Source organism: Sorex araneus, chromosome 4 (genome assembly GCF_027595985.1).
Source record: "Sorex araneus isolate mSorAra2 chromosome 4, mSorAra2.pri, whole genome shotgun sequence".
NCBI lineage: Eukaryota > Metazoa > Chordata > Mammalia > Eulipotyphla > Soricidae > Sorex > Sorex araneus.
The window spans coordinates 47521649-47537353 of NC_073305.1; the positions used below are offsets into that span (position 1 = coordinate 47521649).

General features: G+C 40.4%; 1 protein-coding gene across 1 annotated transcript in view; it reads right to left on the reverse strand.

Moving 5' to 3' along the window:
- The window catches only part of DCAF1 (DDB1 and CUL4 associated factor 1), an 84970-nt gene that overhangs the window by 18378 nt on the left and 50887 nt on the right, over window positions 1-15705 (reverse strand). Inside the window, exons 13-21 of the mRNA XM_004615207.2 lie at window positions 13687-13811; window positions 11172-12435; window positions 8925-9123; window positions 6702-6784; window positions 5767-5851; window positions 3131-3364; window positions 2507-2600; window positions 1291-1395; window positions 1000-1073 (exon numbers count right to left, since the gene is read on the reverse strand). Coding sequence (XP_004615264.1) covers window positions 1000-1073; window positions 1291-1395; window positions 2507-2600; window positions 3131-3364; window positions 5767-5851; window positions 6702-6784; window positions 8925-9123; window positions 11172-12435; window positions 13687-13811 — 2263 coding nt within the window. The remainder of the gene's footprint in view (window positions 1-999; window positions 1074-1290; window positions 1396-2506; window positions 2601-3130; window positions 3365-5766; window positions 5852-6701; window positions 6785-8924; window positions 9124-11171; window positions 12436-13686; window positions 13812-15705) is intronic.

The window sequence follows — 15705 nt, forward strand, 5'->3', positions numbered from 1 at the left end:
CTACGAGAGAACACCCAGTTCAAGGAACAATTGTTTTAGAAGGTCCAAACCACTCTTCAGCTCTCATTAGCATCCATGCCTCTTGATGCTGTAAGACTATAAAACCTTTCAAATACTAGTCAAAGTCCCTCTCGGAGAGCCCAGCAACCTACCGAGAGTGTCCCGCCTGCTGGCAGAGCCTGGCAAACTACCCGTGACATATTCAATATGCCAAAAACAGTAACAACAAGTCTCACAATGGAGATGTTACTGGTGCCACTCAAGCAAATTGGTGAACAATGGGACTACAGCAGTGCTATAGTGCTACTAGTCAGAGACTGGTAGGTGGCTCAGTGGCAGAGCACTTGCCTTGCATGTGTGAGGCTCTGGGTTCAATCCCCAGCACCTAATTATAATAAATAAAATAAAACTTCCAATACACAAAATTCTTGAAGTTACATTAAAGATATTGTACCTTAGTAGTGAAAGGGGGAATAAAAGATAATATGGCTTAAGTACTGAGCAATATAGGCATAAAAGGGATCATCTTCCTTGGAAACAAATTTTCCTTGCTCTAACAAAAACTCCAGATTCCTCAAAAGCAGGAATGACAGTGCGAGTCCAGGAAAAGAGATGAAACTCTACATAGTATTTCAAGCCAGGGTTTTCTTACTAATCTTATACCATATACCCTATCAAATAAGGAGGCTACTAATAATCTACAATCAGGAACATATCAATTTAGAAAACTTTAACAAAATGTTTAGTTCAACTTGAAAATGATCCTACACAGGGGTCGGAGCAATAGTACAGCAGGTAGGGCGCTTGCCTTGCACTCAGCCAAAATGGTTCAATCCCCAGAACCTCATATAGTCTCCCAAGCCTGCCAAGAGTGATTCCTGAGTGCACAGCCAGAAGTAAGCCCTGAGCACTGCTGAGTGTGGCCCCAAAACAAAACAAACAAAACAAAGACCCTAAACATCAGGAAAAATCAGCAATATTTCTGCTGGCTCCCTTTACCTCAATAACAGCAAGATAGCAGTCTTTGGTGTCTGTACACAGATCAAAGATGTTCCGTTTCACATCAATGGTTGCTAGAAAACAAAACGGCAAGACTCAAGCTTTAATTATTGATATGATTTTATGTTTTCCCTCCACAGGAAATTAAAGTAATTGTTCATAGATACGTTCTTTGTTTTGCAAAGAACATATTTATGAACAATTACTTTGACTTCCTCCCAGAAATGGATTTTAAATAAGGAATCTCAAAGACATTAACTAAAAGAGTTAATGTCTGCCCCTTAAACTCACCTATAGGTTTGTAGTCAGTTGCATTAAATGTTCGGAAGGATGACCCAAAAGGGCTTTTCATCCTCTCCTCCATTAAGTCATCTTCATCATCTGCCTGCAACATAGCTAGGCGGGAGAGGATGAGAAAAAGAGGTGCAAGAGCAAAAAACTATTTATAATCAGAAACATTCTCATTCATAAGAGCAGAAAATATTAATGGAAAAATCATGATATCATGAATTTTCTTAAAATCATGTGCATTGTATTTTCTTTCAAAATACCCTTCTTTCATGTAATAACTGTGATGAACATTATAGCTTCTCATCTAGCTCCCAATGAATTACATACTAAATCACAGAAAACAAAGGAAAAGTTTGTCAAGTATATGATACATGACAAATTATTGCACAAAATTTCTTTCAATAAATGACTTGCTATCCTTTTCACTGATTCCTTCACACCTACTTTCCTTCCTCATAATTGCTATAAAACTTGGGGTTGCAAGCATGTCTAGCTGTGGCTGTGGTACTCACACATTTTTGTAGCTGTGGTTTTTGCCACAGGTCACACCATCAGGTTGTGGTGCTTACAAGTTTAGCTATGGAGTTCACAGAGGCTTGTAACCCTTTCAGTTGTGATCACACAAATGCACCACTGTGTTCATTACCAGAGTCACACTCTCAGCGTAGGTACACAGGGATCTCTGCAGTGCTCACACAATGTGCTTGCCAGAGTTTACATCTCCTGGCCATGGCTCTAACACTTTAGTTGCAGTGCTTGCAGGGCTTCACACTCCCTCTGGTGCTGCTTGCATACACTTGCCCGTGGTGCAGCCAGAAACTGCTTGTGCTAACAAAGAGAACTGCCAAAGGCTCATACAGTGGAGCTTCCTGGATCACATTCAGAGCATTTCAAACACCAGGGATTCAAACTTGTCAACACATGGCTTGCAAGACAGGTGCTCTAACTCTGGCACTATTTTTTTTTAAGTCAAGATTTGCTATCCTTAAAGTCAGTGGGTTTTCCTTATAAAATCAGCATTATTTTCATTTTTTTCTCTGGCTACCATTTAATCTTTTTTGGTCACCATTTATGCTATCATTTTGCATTTGTGACTACTTTCAAATGCTTTCTAAGTCACATTTGGAAGGTATTTCCATAAAGAAGTTCCAAATTAAGTCGGGGAAGAGGGAAAGAGAAACAAAATAACTTAAAAAAAAAAAAAAAAGGTTTATACCTCCATACATCACAGTCCCTGTGTGGTTGAAGACTACACGACACTGATCCAGAGCTGGAACTGTATGTAAAAGATGAAAAGTTCGAAGGTCCCACTAGAAGGGCTACAGTCAAAGAAAATCACTTTACACAAAACTTTTTACCCACGGGGGACATTCTGAACCATCACTTTTCCTCTCTACTAGGGATAGATGCACTGAAAGCAATGAAATCAAGATGAAACAAGAAACTTAAAATACTATTATTAAATAACTATGCTATAATCTCTTATGATATCATCATATATATGAAAGCCACATGAGCTTCTTTACTGTCAATGTGGTAGCACTTCATCTTGGCCTCTGTCTAGCAACTGATTCATATAATGCAATAGTAAGAAATCCTCCTGAAGATTAATGTCAGCTCAATAGCAGGATTAAGTAAGAGTCTGGTTGCTCACTGTTTTCAACACATTGATATGCTATTGAAATAAATACAAATACATTTCAGTAAAAGACACTGGTAATTTACCAACATCAACAAGAAATCACTGAAGACTAACACTTTAACCAGGTAATAGGAAGAAAGCTAATTCTGCATTACAAACTAAGTAATAAAAAGAAGTAAGACGTGATACAAAGGATACAATTTCTGTATTAATGATAACCTCTAGTCCATTTGGATGGAAAACACCACTGATGTTCATGTTGAATTTGTCAAACTTGTGGATGGCTTGTGCAGAGCGGACATCCCAAAGGACGCCATCATTTAAGACAAGATCATCTGTAGGATTAAAGGTGGCAGAGTTCCTCTTGTAGTTGTTGGCAAGATCTGGGTTAAACAGAGTCAACAGCTTGTTGCCAGTCTGAATATCATAAATCTTTAGAGAAGAAGGGGTGGGAAGAGAAAAATCAGACCAGTATACTCACTGATAAATTGAGAAAGAAGTTATATGAAATAACTCTCATGCTTTCCATTCCCACTAAAATTCTAGCACTAATTATTATAAAGGAACTAGAAAGGAGGAAGACCACACCCATTTAATCAAAGTTTAAACACTGGTTCCCACTCTAGATTTGAAGTGACAAATTTCTCACAAGAAAAAGACAGCAAAATCAGAAAACCCTATTCCTCCTCTCACCCTTTTTAAGAAACAAAAGGTTTCTAAAATTAAAACTCAGATACTTTATATATAGCTTAATTAACAATTATTTATAGATTACTCTTAAAGAACTACTTTTTGGAAAAAAGGCATTAATAAAATACATTTTATATTTTAAAATATCCCAATATATTAAAAAAAAATTTAGCCCTACAAATACCAAAAGTTTCAAAGTTTGTAATTTATATCCCAAAGACCAGGTCTTTCTCATCAGCTTACAGACATGCTGTAATATTTCTAATCTTAAAAAAAAAAAATCCTCCTTTAATACAGGAACAGATAAGGCGACATGACAAGGAAATAATCAAACAAATTCAGATCACAGGACAAGACAACTAGCCTGGTCTCTTCAAAAGTCAATGTCATGAAAACTGGAGAAATGGTTCTTGTCTTTAAAACATTAGTGAGACATAACAACCAAATGCAGTATGTGAATCTTAGCTGGATCCTGGTTCAAAAAACAAAAAACAAAAGCATTTGAAACCAAGCACATCAGGAACAATCAAGAAAACTGAGTATGGAATGATTATTAGATGATATTTGGGTACTATAATTTTTAAAAATTTGACAACTGAGTATGGTTATGTGTTAAAATGTCCTTATTGCTAGGATACACACACTGTAGGATTTAGAAAATGTTACGATGTTTGCAACTTACTTTTAAATAACTGAGAAAAACACACATTATACCAAAAAAATTTTTGACAAGTATTAAATTCATGAGTCTACGTACTATTCTTTAAACTTTTTGTGAGAAGTTCAAGAGAAACCCATCCCTTACCAGTTCTTCCTCCCCCTGCTACTACATCCACATCATCTGTTCTACAGCAAAACCCTTGAAATGACAGGTCTATACTTAGAGAGTTCTTTCCTATTTTATGAACTCATTCTAATTTTCATCCTTTTTTTCAGAACTAGTTCCTAAAAAAGGATAACAATGACCCTACATTCTTAGATTAAAGGTAATTTCTGACCCACACGATCAATCCTTCTTCAAATCTGTCTTACCTTGCTTCTAGGGCAAAATGTTTTCCTGGAGTCTCCTGCTGACTTATTGGTCACTCTTTCATTTCCTTCACATATTCTTACTTGGAAACTTCAAAATATTGGCAGGGCTCTATTCCCACACTTCTCAATTTTCCTTTATAGTCCAAATTCATGACTCTAAATACTATTAACATAGACAACTCCTATATTCATCTCCATTCCAGACTGTTCTCCTTAACTCCCAAACACCCATTCTAAACTTGAAAATCTCAGAGCAACACAAACTCTATTTGTTTAAAATCCCAGAGCCTCGCAACATCACTTCTCACTGACTCCACTATGACTTTCTGGGCCCAGCTTCATTCACCAACTACATGTGGGCTGGCATAACGCTCACTTAACTGAAAAGTGAAAACCCTACTTTTAACCTCTCTCACTGAAACCAGAATCACACTTTAGCAATTTTACAACATCCTGACATGTGTGCTCTGCTCACCTCCGCATCATCTCAGGCACAGTACTAACAATAGTCTACAAATAATACATAATAAATATCCCCTGAACACAACTTCAGTTCTTACCTTGTCCTCTTCTCCCACCTCCCTTGCCATTCTCTTGATAGAATACTCTACTACGTATAAGTAGATGCTTCCTTCAAGATGCTGTTTAACTATGTCCCAATCAGTAACCCTGACTATCACACATAAAATAAAATCTATAATAAAACAAAATCTGTGATAGAACTATTACACTGCCAACAAGCAAATTCCTCCCTCTTTTTTCTATCCTACTTTCTTTTTCTAAGCAGCATCTAGAAACCTGACATACTTATTTCTCTATCATCTCCCTAGTAAATCTCAATAAAGGTAGTGACTTCACTTCACCTAAAACTTAACTTGAAAATATCTGCTATGCTATTAACATTTTTCTGAAATTGCCTAATTCATATTCAGTTTTCTTATATATTTTTAAACAACTGTATTTCACTTCTTGGATTCTTACTCCAAAGAATATCACTAAATATCACTCTAGACAAAGAATATCACTCTAGCTGCCCACATTCTTTCTAGAAGATTGCAATAAAAACAAATGGACAGAATTAGTTTGAAAGCAGTAGATTCTCAAGTACTTACATGGGCAATGTCTCCTTTTGTGCCTATGACCCGATCCTGAGAATGTTTACTGAATTCAACATAATGATCTTCTGTAAAGGAATGCCTATGGACAAACAGAAAGACTAAAGTAATGGACTATTAGAGCACATTCATTCAACCAACTGAAACTAAAGGTAACCCCCAACTCTTCCCTAACCATATATACACATCTAAAAGCTTCAAATAAGGCAAAAAAAAATATTATATAGACAGAATTAAAAATCCTAGAGCTGGAGTGACAGTACATCAAGTAGTACATTTGGCTTGCATGTGGCCAACTCATAATGAATCCCTATCACCACATATGGTCCCACTAGCCCTGCCTGAAGTGATCCAAACTCAGAGCCAGAAGTAAGTCCTGAGCACAGCCAGATACGCCCCAAAAACCACAGAGAAAACTTCTTCTATTGTTTGCCCCAGATCTAAAATAATTAATGGAAATGTCTTGGTTAAAGAAATGGCTAATCACGTGCATATGCCTTTGAAATATGCAGCAGAAAAGAATGCAACTATCATATGCAAGCATAAGAAAATACACATTTTAGATTACTGATTCCTCCCTTTTTTGCAGGGAGGGGGTCCACATCCAGAAGTGATTGAAGACCATATAGTATCAGGGATTAATGAAGGATCTGCTACCTACCTACTGGGAATGTATTTATTTGATTAAGAATATCAAGGATTGTGGGGCCACAGCGACAGCATTAGGGCAACTGCCTTGCATGTATCCGATATGGATTTGATCCCCAGCTCCCAATGTGAGTTTAACCGCAGCATTCCATATGATCCCCTAAGCCCACCAGGAGTGATGCCTGAGTTAGAGTCAGGAATACGCCCTGAGCACCAACAGGTGTGGCTCAAACTATCCCCTATGCCAAAGAAGAGAAATACTAGTTATAAAAGTAGATACGTACTTCATATCAAATACTGACTTCATTCCCCAAAGAGCAGACAGAGGCTGGCTCCAAGTAGCAGATGTTAGTAGCAAGGATCCATCCTAAAAAAAAAAAAAAAAAGGCCCAAGGTTGGTAACCATGCATAACCACATGCTTATAAAATCACTATCTTCATTTTTAAAACAACTTTAAGGGGCAGAGGGACAGATCAATGGCAAGAATCACCTGCTCTGCAAGCACAAGATCACAAGTTCAGTATCTAGCACCACCCAAAAGGCTTGAACTGAATTCTAGAAGCACTGCCGTTGGGATTCCTGGTCCCCAACAAAATGTGTCATCTCTGATGCACTGCAACCCAGTACACTAGAACACCACAATCAATGTATGCAACCTATGGTCATCACAACTACAAAAGAAGGGAAGGAAAATAAAATAATAACAAAATAAGCACAGGCTTTAAAAAATACTGTTGCTGGGGGCTGGAGCAACAGAGCATTTGCCTTGCACGTGGCTGACCCAGGTTTGATTCCCAGTATCCCATATGGTCCTCTGAGCACCGCAGGGGTGATTCCTGAGTGCAGAGCCAGGAGTAACCCCTGTGCATTGCCAAGTGTGACCCATAAAGAAAAAAAAAAAAATACTGTTGGACAAAAAGAATTCTCAGGTACTAAGAAATAGTCATAAGTTGTTATGATTTAAGTACTTATACCGGCAATGTCCCTAAATGTTAAAGAGAGTATTTAATCTCCCTGAGCTGGTAAACATAAAATACTGTAACAGTTCCATAAGTAAGGGGGTGGGGGGAAATGGTAAGACATCAAAATAATTCTTTCCTTTTTTGTGGGGATGGGGGTCCACATCCAGAGGTGACTGAGGACCATGCAGTATCAGAGATTCAATTTGGACATAATTTCAGCCCTGTGGGCCACCTGCCTGGTATTTTCTCCAACTTTTTTTTTATTTGATGGTGCCAGGGATTGTACCCAAGACCTCATACATGTAAGGCAAGTACTCTACCACAAAGCTACATCATAGATGTTTCTCATTAGTATTTGGCTATATGCCTCAGATTTCCGCATATGAAACACCAATCAATTGAAAGTATCTGTGAAATTTTATAACGATGGGCTTTATTTTTTTTCCTTCTTGGGCCATATCTGGTGATGCTCAAGGATTACTCCTGGCTCTGCATTCAGAAATTACTCCTGGCAGTGCTTGCAGTTTGAATGGGATGCTGGAGTTTGAAACCGGGTGGGTCAGATGTAAGTCAAATGCCCAACTTGCTGTACTGTAGCTCCAGCCCTCACCGCAGGCGCTTAAAAAGATTGCATAAGACTCTTTATTATAAAGGGTGAACCTCCTTTACACTCAAGAAAATTGGTGGCTTTTTTTTAAATTTTGGGGCAACACTCAGTGGTACTCAGGACTTACTCCTGACTGCACTAAAGGGTCACTCCTGGCAGGCTAAGGGGATCATCTGGAGTAACGAAGATTGATCCTGGATCAGCCATGTTTAAGGCAAGCACCCTACCTGCTGTACTATTATTACTCTGGCCCCTGTTGCCAGCCTTAAAAAAAAAAACAAGGGGTCGATTCCACTCACAGAACAGTACTCTTAATATACTATGATCCAGTGGATCACAAAAAGATTTTTTCCCTAAAAAGAAATATTACAGAACACTTTCACAATTTCTTCTAATAGGGCCACACCTGGCAGTGCTTAGAGCTTACTCCTGGCTTTGCATTCAGGGATCAAGGGTCATTCCAGGTGGGCTCAGGTGGCAAACTCCCTACCCACTATACTATCACTCTGGCCCCCAAATATAAAACTTTTTTATGGTCACATCTCTCAGGGTCTTTGTTTTTTCCTTTTATGGCTTTTTGGGTCACACCCGGCAGTACTCAGGAGTTACTCCTGGCTCCGCACTCAGGAATTACTCCTGGCAGTGCTCGGGGCATCACATGGAATGCTGAGGATCGAACGCAGGTTGACCGCATGCAAGGCAAGCGCCCTACCCACTATACTACCGCTCCGGCCCTGTGTTTCTCAGTTTTTGATACACACACACTCCCTTACTACAACTGGCTTTAGAACAAGAGTTGCAAATTTACTCACAGGAGCAAACAGTAAATAGTTGGGGGAGTGGTGGGAAGTCTGAGTGAGCATTATACAAGTGTCAACGAGCCAGTCCACATCATTTACCAACCAACCCATCTTAGAAGAATGCTGAAAGCCCTCACCCTGGAAGGCTCAAGGTGTGTGATGGCCGAGTTATGACAGTTATAGCTGGCCTCCTCCTGTCCACTAAACACATTGTAGAGCTTTAACTGCCCAGTGCAGGTACCGAGCATCAAGAATCGCTCCCGTGCTGAGAATGCACAGCAAGTAAAGCCACTCTCATCTTCATTGGCTTCCCGAAACACTGAAATGGGACGAAACCTAAGCAAAAAAACAAAAAAGTCAGAGACAGAGAACGTGTGAGGACTCCAAACAAAATATCTTTAAACTTAGCTAGAAAAATAAAAGAAAAAAAAAGCATTTATGTTTCAATTTAGTTTCTTGTGCTTCAAATAGTTTGGGATCATGGGAGGGGGTTAGCATACAACAGGTAGGGAGAGGGCAGATTTGGGATCAATCCCTGGCATCCCAGAGCACCCCCAGGAGTAATTCCTGAGTGCAGAGTCAAGAGTAACTCCTGAGCATTGCCAGGTATGGCCTCAAAACAAAACATGAAACAAACAAAATCAAATCATTTCTTCAAAATCTATCACAGTGACCACTGGTAATTCAAAAATGTTTATTAAAGCAATGCTAGGATCTCACTCCCTGTGGTTCTCAGGGCACCAACCAGAGCTGGGGATCAAACTCTCATTTCCACTTTAAATAAGAGAAAAGGTTCTCCACTTACACATTTAAACAAAAAGTTTCATATTTAAAAACTGTGATCACAGGGCTGGAGAGATAGCACAGCGGGTAGGGCGTTTGCCTTGCACGCAGCCGACCCGGGTTCAAATCCCAGCATCCCATATGGTCCCCTGAGCACGGCCAGGGGTAGTTCCTGAGTGCAGAGCCAGGAGTAACCCTTGTGCATCGCCAGGTGTGACCCAAAAAGCAAAAAAAAAAAAAAAAAAAAAACCACCCTGTGATCACATGACCTTTATCTAAGATCAATAAAGAATAAAAATAGGGGGGTATGGTGCCACCAGGTCAACCTGTTTGTGGGGTAAGTGCATCAGCAGCCTGATGGTGCCTTCAGGCTTCCTGATAACCCAAAACTGCTGCTATGCCTCTGGCTAGACCCAACAACTTGGGACCACATTTCCTGAAATATTAAACAGCCAAAAGTTAGTTATGTGGGAGTCATTCCCACAACCCACCTCCCCAGCTCAGCTATACAAGGTCATATTTTGGTCTTGCTTCAGAGACCCATAAATAAATCTCAAAAGAGATCAAAAGTCACAGTTAATCCCACACCCAGGCAAGGCTGAGCGGACCAGGGTAAATTGGGGGGGTCAGCCTGGAGCCCTCCCCCAACGCAGAGCCCCCAGCAGCTGCTTGCTTCCACAGTCCAAAAGTACCTCCATGCCTCTGGCCTGACTCCACCGTCTCAGGACAGACCTCACCGAGATGTAATCAAAATCTGCTGATAATTCGGGTATGTGGGTTTTGTGACTGAAATCTCCAGTTTCTCGGGGTTGGGATGGCATACCTCCACCACCTCCCTGTACTTCCAGAAGCCTCAGCAGTCACATCCACACCCCAAAGCTGTCACCCAGTTAAAATGCTACACCAGCCATACTGTTCCAATAAAAATAATGAATGTCCTGAACAAACATGATGACCTCTTAGTACCTGTATTGCAAACCGTAATGCACAAAAATAGAAGAAGACTGGGGGTGAGGAGTGGGAGTTGGGTGATGATGGGAGGGAAATGGGGCCCTCCCATTTGTTATGAGAAATGTACACTGATGAAAGGATGGGTGTTGGATCATTGTATGACTGAAACTCAATCATGAACAGCTTTATAATGGTCTAGCTCAATGATATGCAATTTAAAAAATTTTAATAAAAAATTAAAAAGTAATAGGGTAAGACTAGGGCTTTAGCAGAGTTACAGAGCATAGGACTTACAGAATGAGATCCTGCATTCTGTACCACCCAAAGGAAAAATAATTGTAATAATCAGAATAGCAGGCAACTTAGGCCTGCACAGAATGATATAACCTAACCAGGCTCAGTATATTACTTGAGTTCCAGATGCATAAAACTTGTATTAAGAATAGAGAAACCAAAAAAAAAAAAAAAGAATAGAGAAACCATTTTTGACAAAAGACAGCACAGTCACGTTACTCATCACAAACTCACCATCATCAGTATTTCAGACCAACTAATGGCTTTCTGAACTAAATACTGTCTATTTTGATCAAACACTGATTTAAATAGAATAATTATTTCAATTCCCACAAAAGGAGATAGCCTTTCCTTACCTGCTAAAGATAAGGTGCCTATCAAAGCATCCGCCATCCACCCCTCCATACTTTGGAAATGATGCCCTGCGATTTAGCCTTGAGGTAAAGTTTATTGGCGCTTGCCGCCTCTGTTTTGGCTCAGGACATTGGTGAGGAGTAAAGAGAGAGAAAGGTGGACAGGTGGCAACAGGGTTCTTGCAACGAGCATGCTGTTCTCTAAGATACTCTGTGATGATACTGTCCAACGTAGGTGGGGAAGGAAGATGTCTGTCCAGCTGTTTTTTTATGGCTGGGCTTTGGCTGTAAGCACCATGGTCCGACTTCTGCCGCAACACTCTGATTTTCCTACCATTGCAGGGTGATGGCCTCTCTCTGATAAAACTAATCCTACCAATCAAAGGAGAATTGCCTGCGTAAGATGGGCCAGGCAGAGCTAGTGAACTCTGTGGGGGCCGTGGTTGAGGATGGGCAGTGGAGGCAGGAGGAGCAGAGGCACCCACAGCAGCATGGCTGCCCAGTCGAGTCGCAATGCCATTGGCAATTCGAGGGGTTCGGGGAAGAGACACAGGAGAAGCAGCAGCAGTAACTGGGGTGAAGGCAGAGGAATGGGAAGCAGCAGTCATGGGCAGGTCAGCCTCTTTTGTCAACACAGTTGCTGTCTCCCCAAGCCCTTTTGAAATGAGATGGTTTCGAATCAGCAAAAGCAGCTCTTTTTCAGGGAAGGAAATCCTTGACTGGGCAACAACATCTGCCTTCTGCAGCCTTGCCAGGGACACATCAGTGCCAATGAGAAGTGGCTTTCCTGATACCCGTTCAATGAGCTCAGCAGCGTACTTGCAGAACTTGACATGGTCACTGCGTTTGTCCTGTAGCACAGGCTCCTTCATCAGCTGCTGTATCTGGCAGCTACTGAAAAGAGGCAGTTTGCTGATGATCTGCCGGACAGTGCTACTACGAGAAAGGCCCACTAGAGCTTTGCAGGCCAAAGCTCGGATCTGATCTGCATCTGTGATGGGCATCTTGATGGACAATAAAGACAGGAGCACCTTGATACCATTATTGGACTGAACGACATTCCACATCTTTGCCAGGGTATGTTCACTGCTTTTGGGAGTCTGCGGCAGCTTTCTTCGAGGTGTTCCAGAGATAAATTTGCCAATACTGGAAATTCGGTTATCTGGGCCACACACACAATTGATGATAATCTGAAGTGCTGACTTCTGAATTTCAGCATCATGGATAAAGAACTCACCCTCAGCCACTCCCAAAATAATGCTGATACCTATTGGGGGTTAAAAAAAGAAAATGGTCAATTTCAACAACTGTTTTAAGTCAAAAGTTCTATTGATTTTGTTCCACTTAGGACTATGACTTTTTTTTTAAGTACAAGCATTTGCATTACAAAACTAATTACAATTAGTTTTAATATAATGTATCTTTAACATACACTAATGCAACTGTTAAGAAGGGGAGTAATGTCAGTATTGTATGAAGTAATTGAGGCTTATAAGGAATTTAACCTAATTAAAAAAAACAGTGGGAGTAAATTAAAACCTTCAGCAGAAAAAAGCCTCAGGCATCCTGCTACAGGAGTAGAAACCCTTTTTGTTACACATAAACCAGTTAAAAAGATATGTTTGTGCCTTGAGTTTCTCTATAGAGTAGAAGGACTACACAGCCAGTCACACTTCTTTCTATGCTAATCTTAGCAGCAGCTCTCGTCCACTCTTAAGAATTAAGTAAATTTTTAAGTGTACTTTCCTTTTTGAAACAATTTTTTCTAGCTTTTTGTATCTATTCTAAGGTATCTGACAATGACCTATCTTGTTAGGGTACAGGCTACAAAGATGCTTAAATTTTGTACTATATGCCCCAACCCTTTCCCCTATAAAACTATATTTTGCATACAACTCCCCAGGATACAAGGTTTTCAGGAACATATAGGTACTCTAAAACAAAAATGCCTGTAGAACTCAAAATACATGAGTTAACAAATACCACTCCCTTATGTGAAACTGTATTTAACAAAGAACAAAGTACCGTTCCCTCTAGTACCTTATTTTGTGTATTATAAAATTAAGTAAGTAAACTGGGGGCTGGAGCGATAGTACAGCGGGTAGGGCGTTTGCCTTGCACGTGGCTGACCTGGGTTCAATTCCCAGCATCCCATATGGTCCCCTGAGCACCGCCAGGGATAATTCCTGAGTGCAGAGCCAGGAGTAACCCCTGTGCATCGCCAGGTGTGACCCAAAAAGCAAAATAATAATAATAATAATAATAATTAGGTAATTAACTAGACTAAAATAGCAAAGAGGGGCCAGAGTGATAATAGAGCAATAGGAAGTTTGCCTTGCACGCAGCCCACCCAGGTTCAATACCCTGAGCACTCAGGATTAATTGCTGAGTGCAGAGTCAGGTGTAACCCCTCTGCATCGCTGGGTGTGACCAAAAAAAGAGAAAAATAAAATAAATAAGATAGTACAGAGAAATAATCCAGGTGAAGTAACAACAAAAATAGCAAAGCATAACCTACCTACAGTGGAGACAGTGGAGCCAGCCTCATCTAGCACATCCACTGATTCTGCCAACTGGAGCTGGATTTTTGGCACAACAGTGAGAATTGCTAGGACATCCAAAGCAAAGCGTACAGTGTCATTCCTGGACAGAAAGAAGAATTAATGAGGAGAAAGTAACAAGAAACAACAGCTTTAAGAAAAAATAACAAAACAAAACATAAAATGGATCAGAACTACTACCTGTGTGGCTGTGTTCCTATCCCTGGAAGCAATAAATTATTCATAAAGCATCCTGAATCTTCTTTCAAAAAGCATGGACATATCAGGACAGAGAAATATTCGTGAGTTAAAGTGCTTTTCTTACATGCAGCCAACCTGGGCTCCATCATTGGCACTATACAGCAGCCCCTCAAGAACCATCAGGAATATATCCCAATTATGTGGCCTAAACTCCTCCCCAAGTTCCCGGGGGGGGGGGTGGGGGGGAAGAGATGGAATATTCTTCTATCAAACAGTAACATTAAAAACAAAGGATAGGGGCTGGAGTAATAGTACATCAAGTAGTACATTTGCCTTGCATGCAGCCAACCCTGGTTCGATTCCCAGCATCCCATATGATCCTCCACAGCACTGGCAGTAGTAATTCCTGAGTGCAAAGCCAGGAATAACCCCTGTACACCGCTGGCTGTGACCCAAAAAGGGAAAAAAAAAGTAAGGGCTGGAGTAATAGTACAGCCAGTAGGGTGTTTACTCGCACATGACGACCCAGGTTTGATCCCTGGCAACATGTATGGTCCCCTAAATCCCACCAGGAGTAATCCTTAAGCACCACTGGGTATAGCCGAAAACCCAAAAAGTAAAATGGATTTATAATCTTCCTAAGTATCTGAAGATTTTATCCATTTTCAAGCAAAGTTTCCAAATAAATACAATAACCTACTTCAATATTCTAAATCAAACTGGAGTTAAAAGCCCACTTGGAGTGATCCGAGTGCAGAGCCAGGAGTAAACTCTGAATACAACCCAGTGTGGCCCAAAACTGAAAAAAAGAAATTAAAATAAAAATTTCTCAGCTCTGTAGCAGTGAAAGTCAATAACCAATGTTACTAACTAGTCACTTCAGACTCCACCTTATTGAAACTAGTTTTAGGGGCTGCAGAGGTAGTACAACAGGTTTGCCTTGCAGAAGGCTGACCTGGGTTCAATCCCCATCATCCCATATAGTCCCCGAACCCTCCAGGAATGATTTCTGACTGCAGGGCCAAGAGTAACTCCTGAGCTCTACTTGGTGTGGCCCAAAAACAAAACAAACAAAAAATATATATAGTTTTAATTTTTTTTTTTTTTTGGTTTTTTGGGTCACACCTGGCAATGCACAGGGGTTACTCCTGGCTCATGCACTCAGGAATTACCCCTGGCAGTGCTCGGGGGACCATATGGGATGCTGGGAATCGAACCTGGGTCGGCCGAGTGCAAGGCAAACGCCCTACCGCTATCATTCCAGCCCCTAGTTTTAACTTTTTACAACGTACCCAAATAAAGCCTTCCAATCTCTGAATTCTTTCAGCTCTCCTTTTCTGTGCCTCAACCAGCTCTCCTCTGTAATTGTTTTAACTGAATTGCAAAATATCTTAAGATTTATGTAAAATTTAAGCTTTATGTGAAAAAATATAAGTTTAAGTACCAATTATTAAACTCTAGTCTGGAGACAGGACTTCAACTCCACTGCAGCAGCTGTAGCAATATTTATTATGTAACTTCTTTAAGAGTATTGATAATGATTTTTATTTAGAGTGAAGCATTTGTAATTACTAAAACTATAAATAAAAGCAAATTAAAATTGCTATTATCAAACCAAGGGTATAGATCAAAGGTAGAGAGCACTTTACCTGGGTGTAAGGCCCAGGATTAGATCCCTGGTACCACATCACTATCACTATCATCCCGTTCCTCAACGATTTGCTTGAGCGGGCACCAGTAACGTCTTTATTGTGAGACTTGTTACTGTTTTTGGCATATTGAATACGCCACGAGTA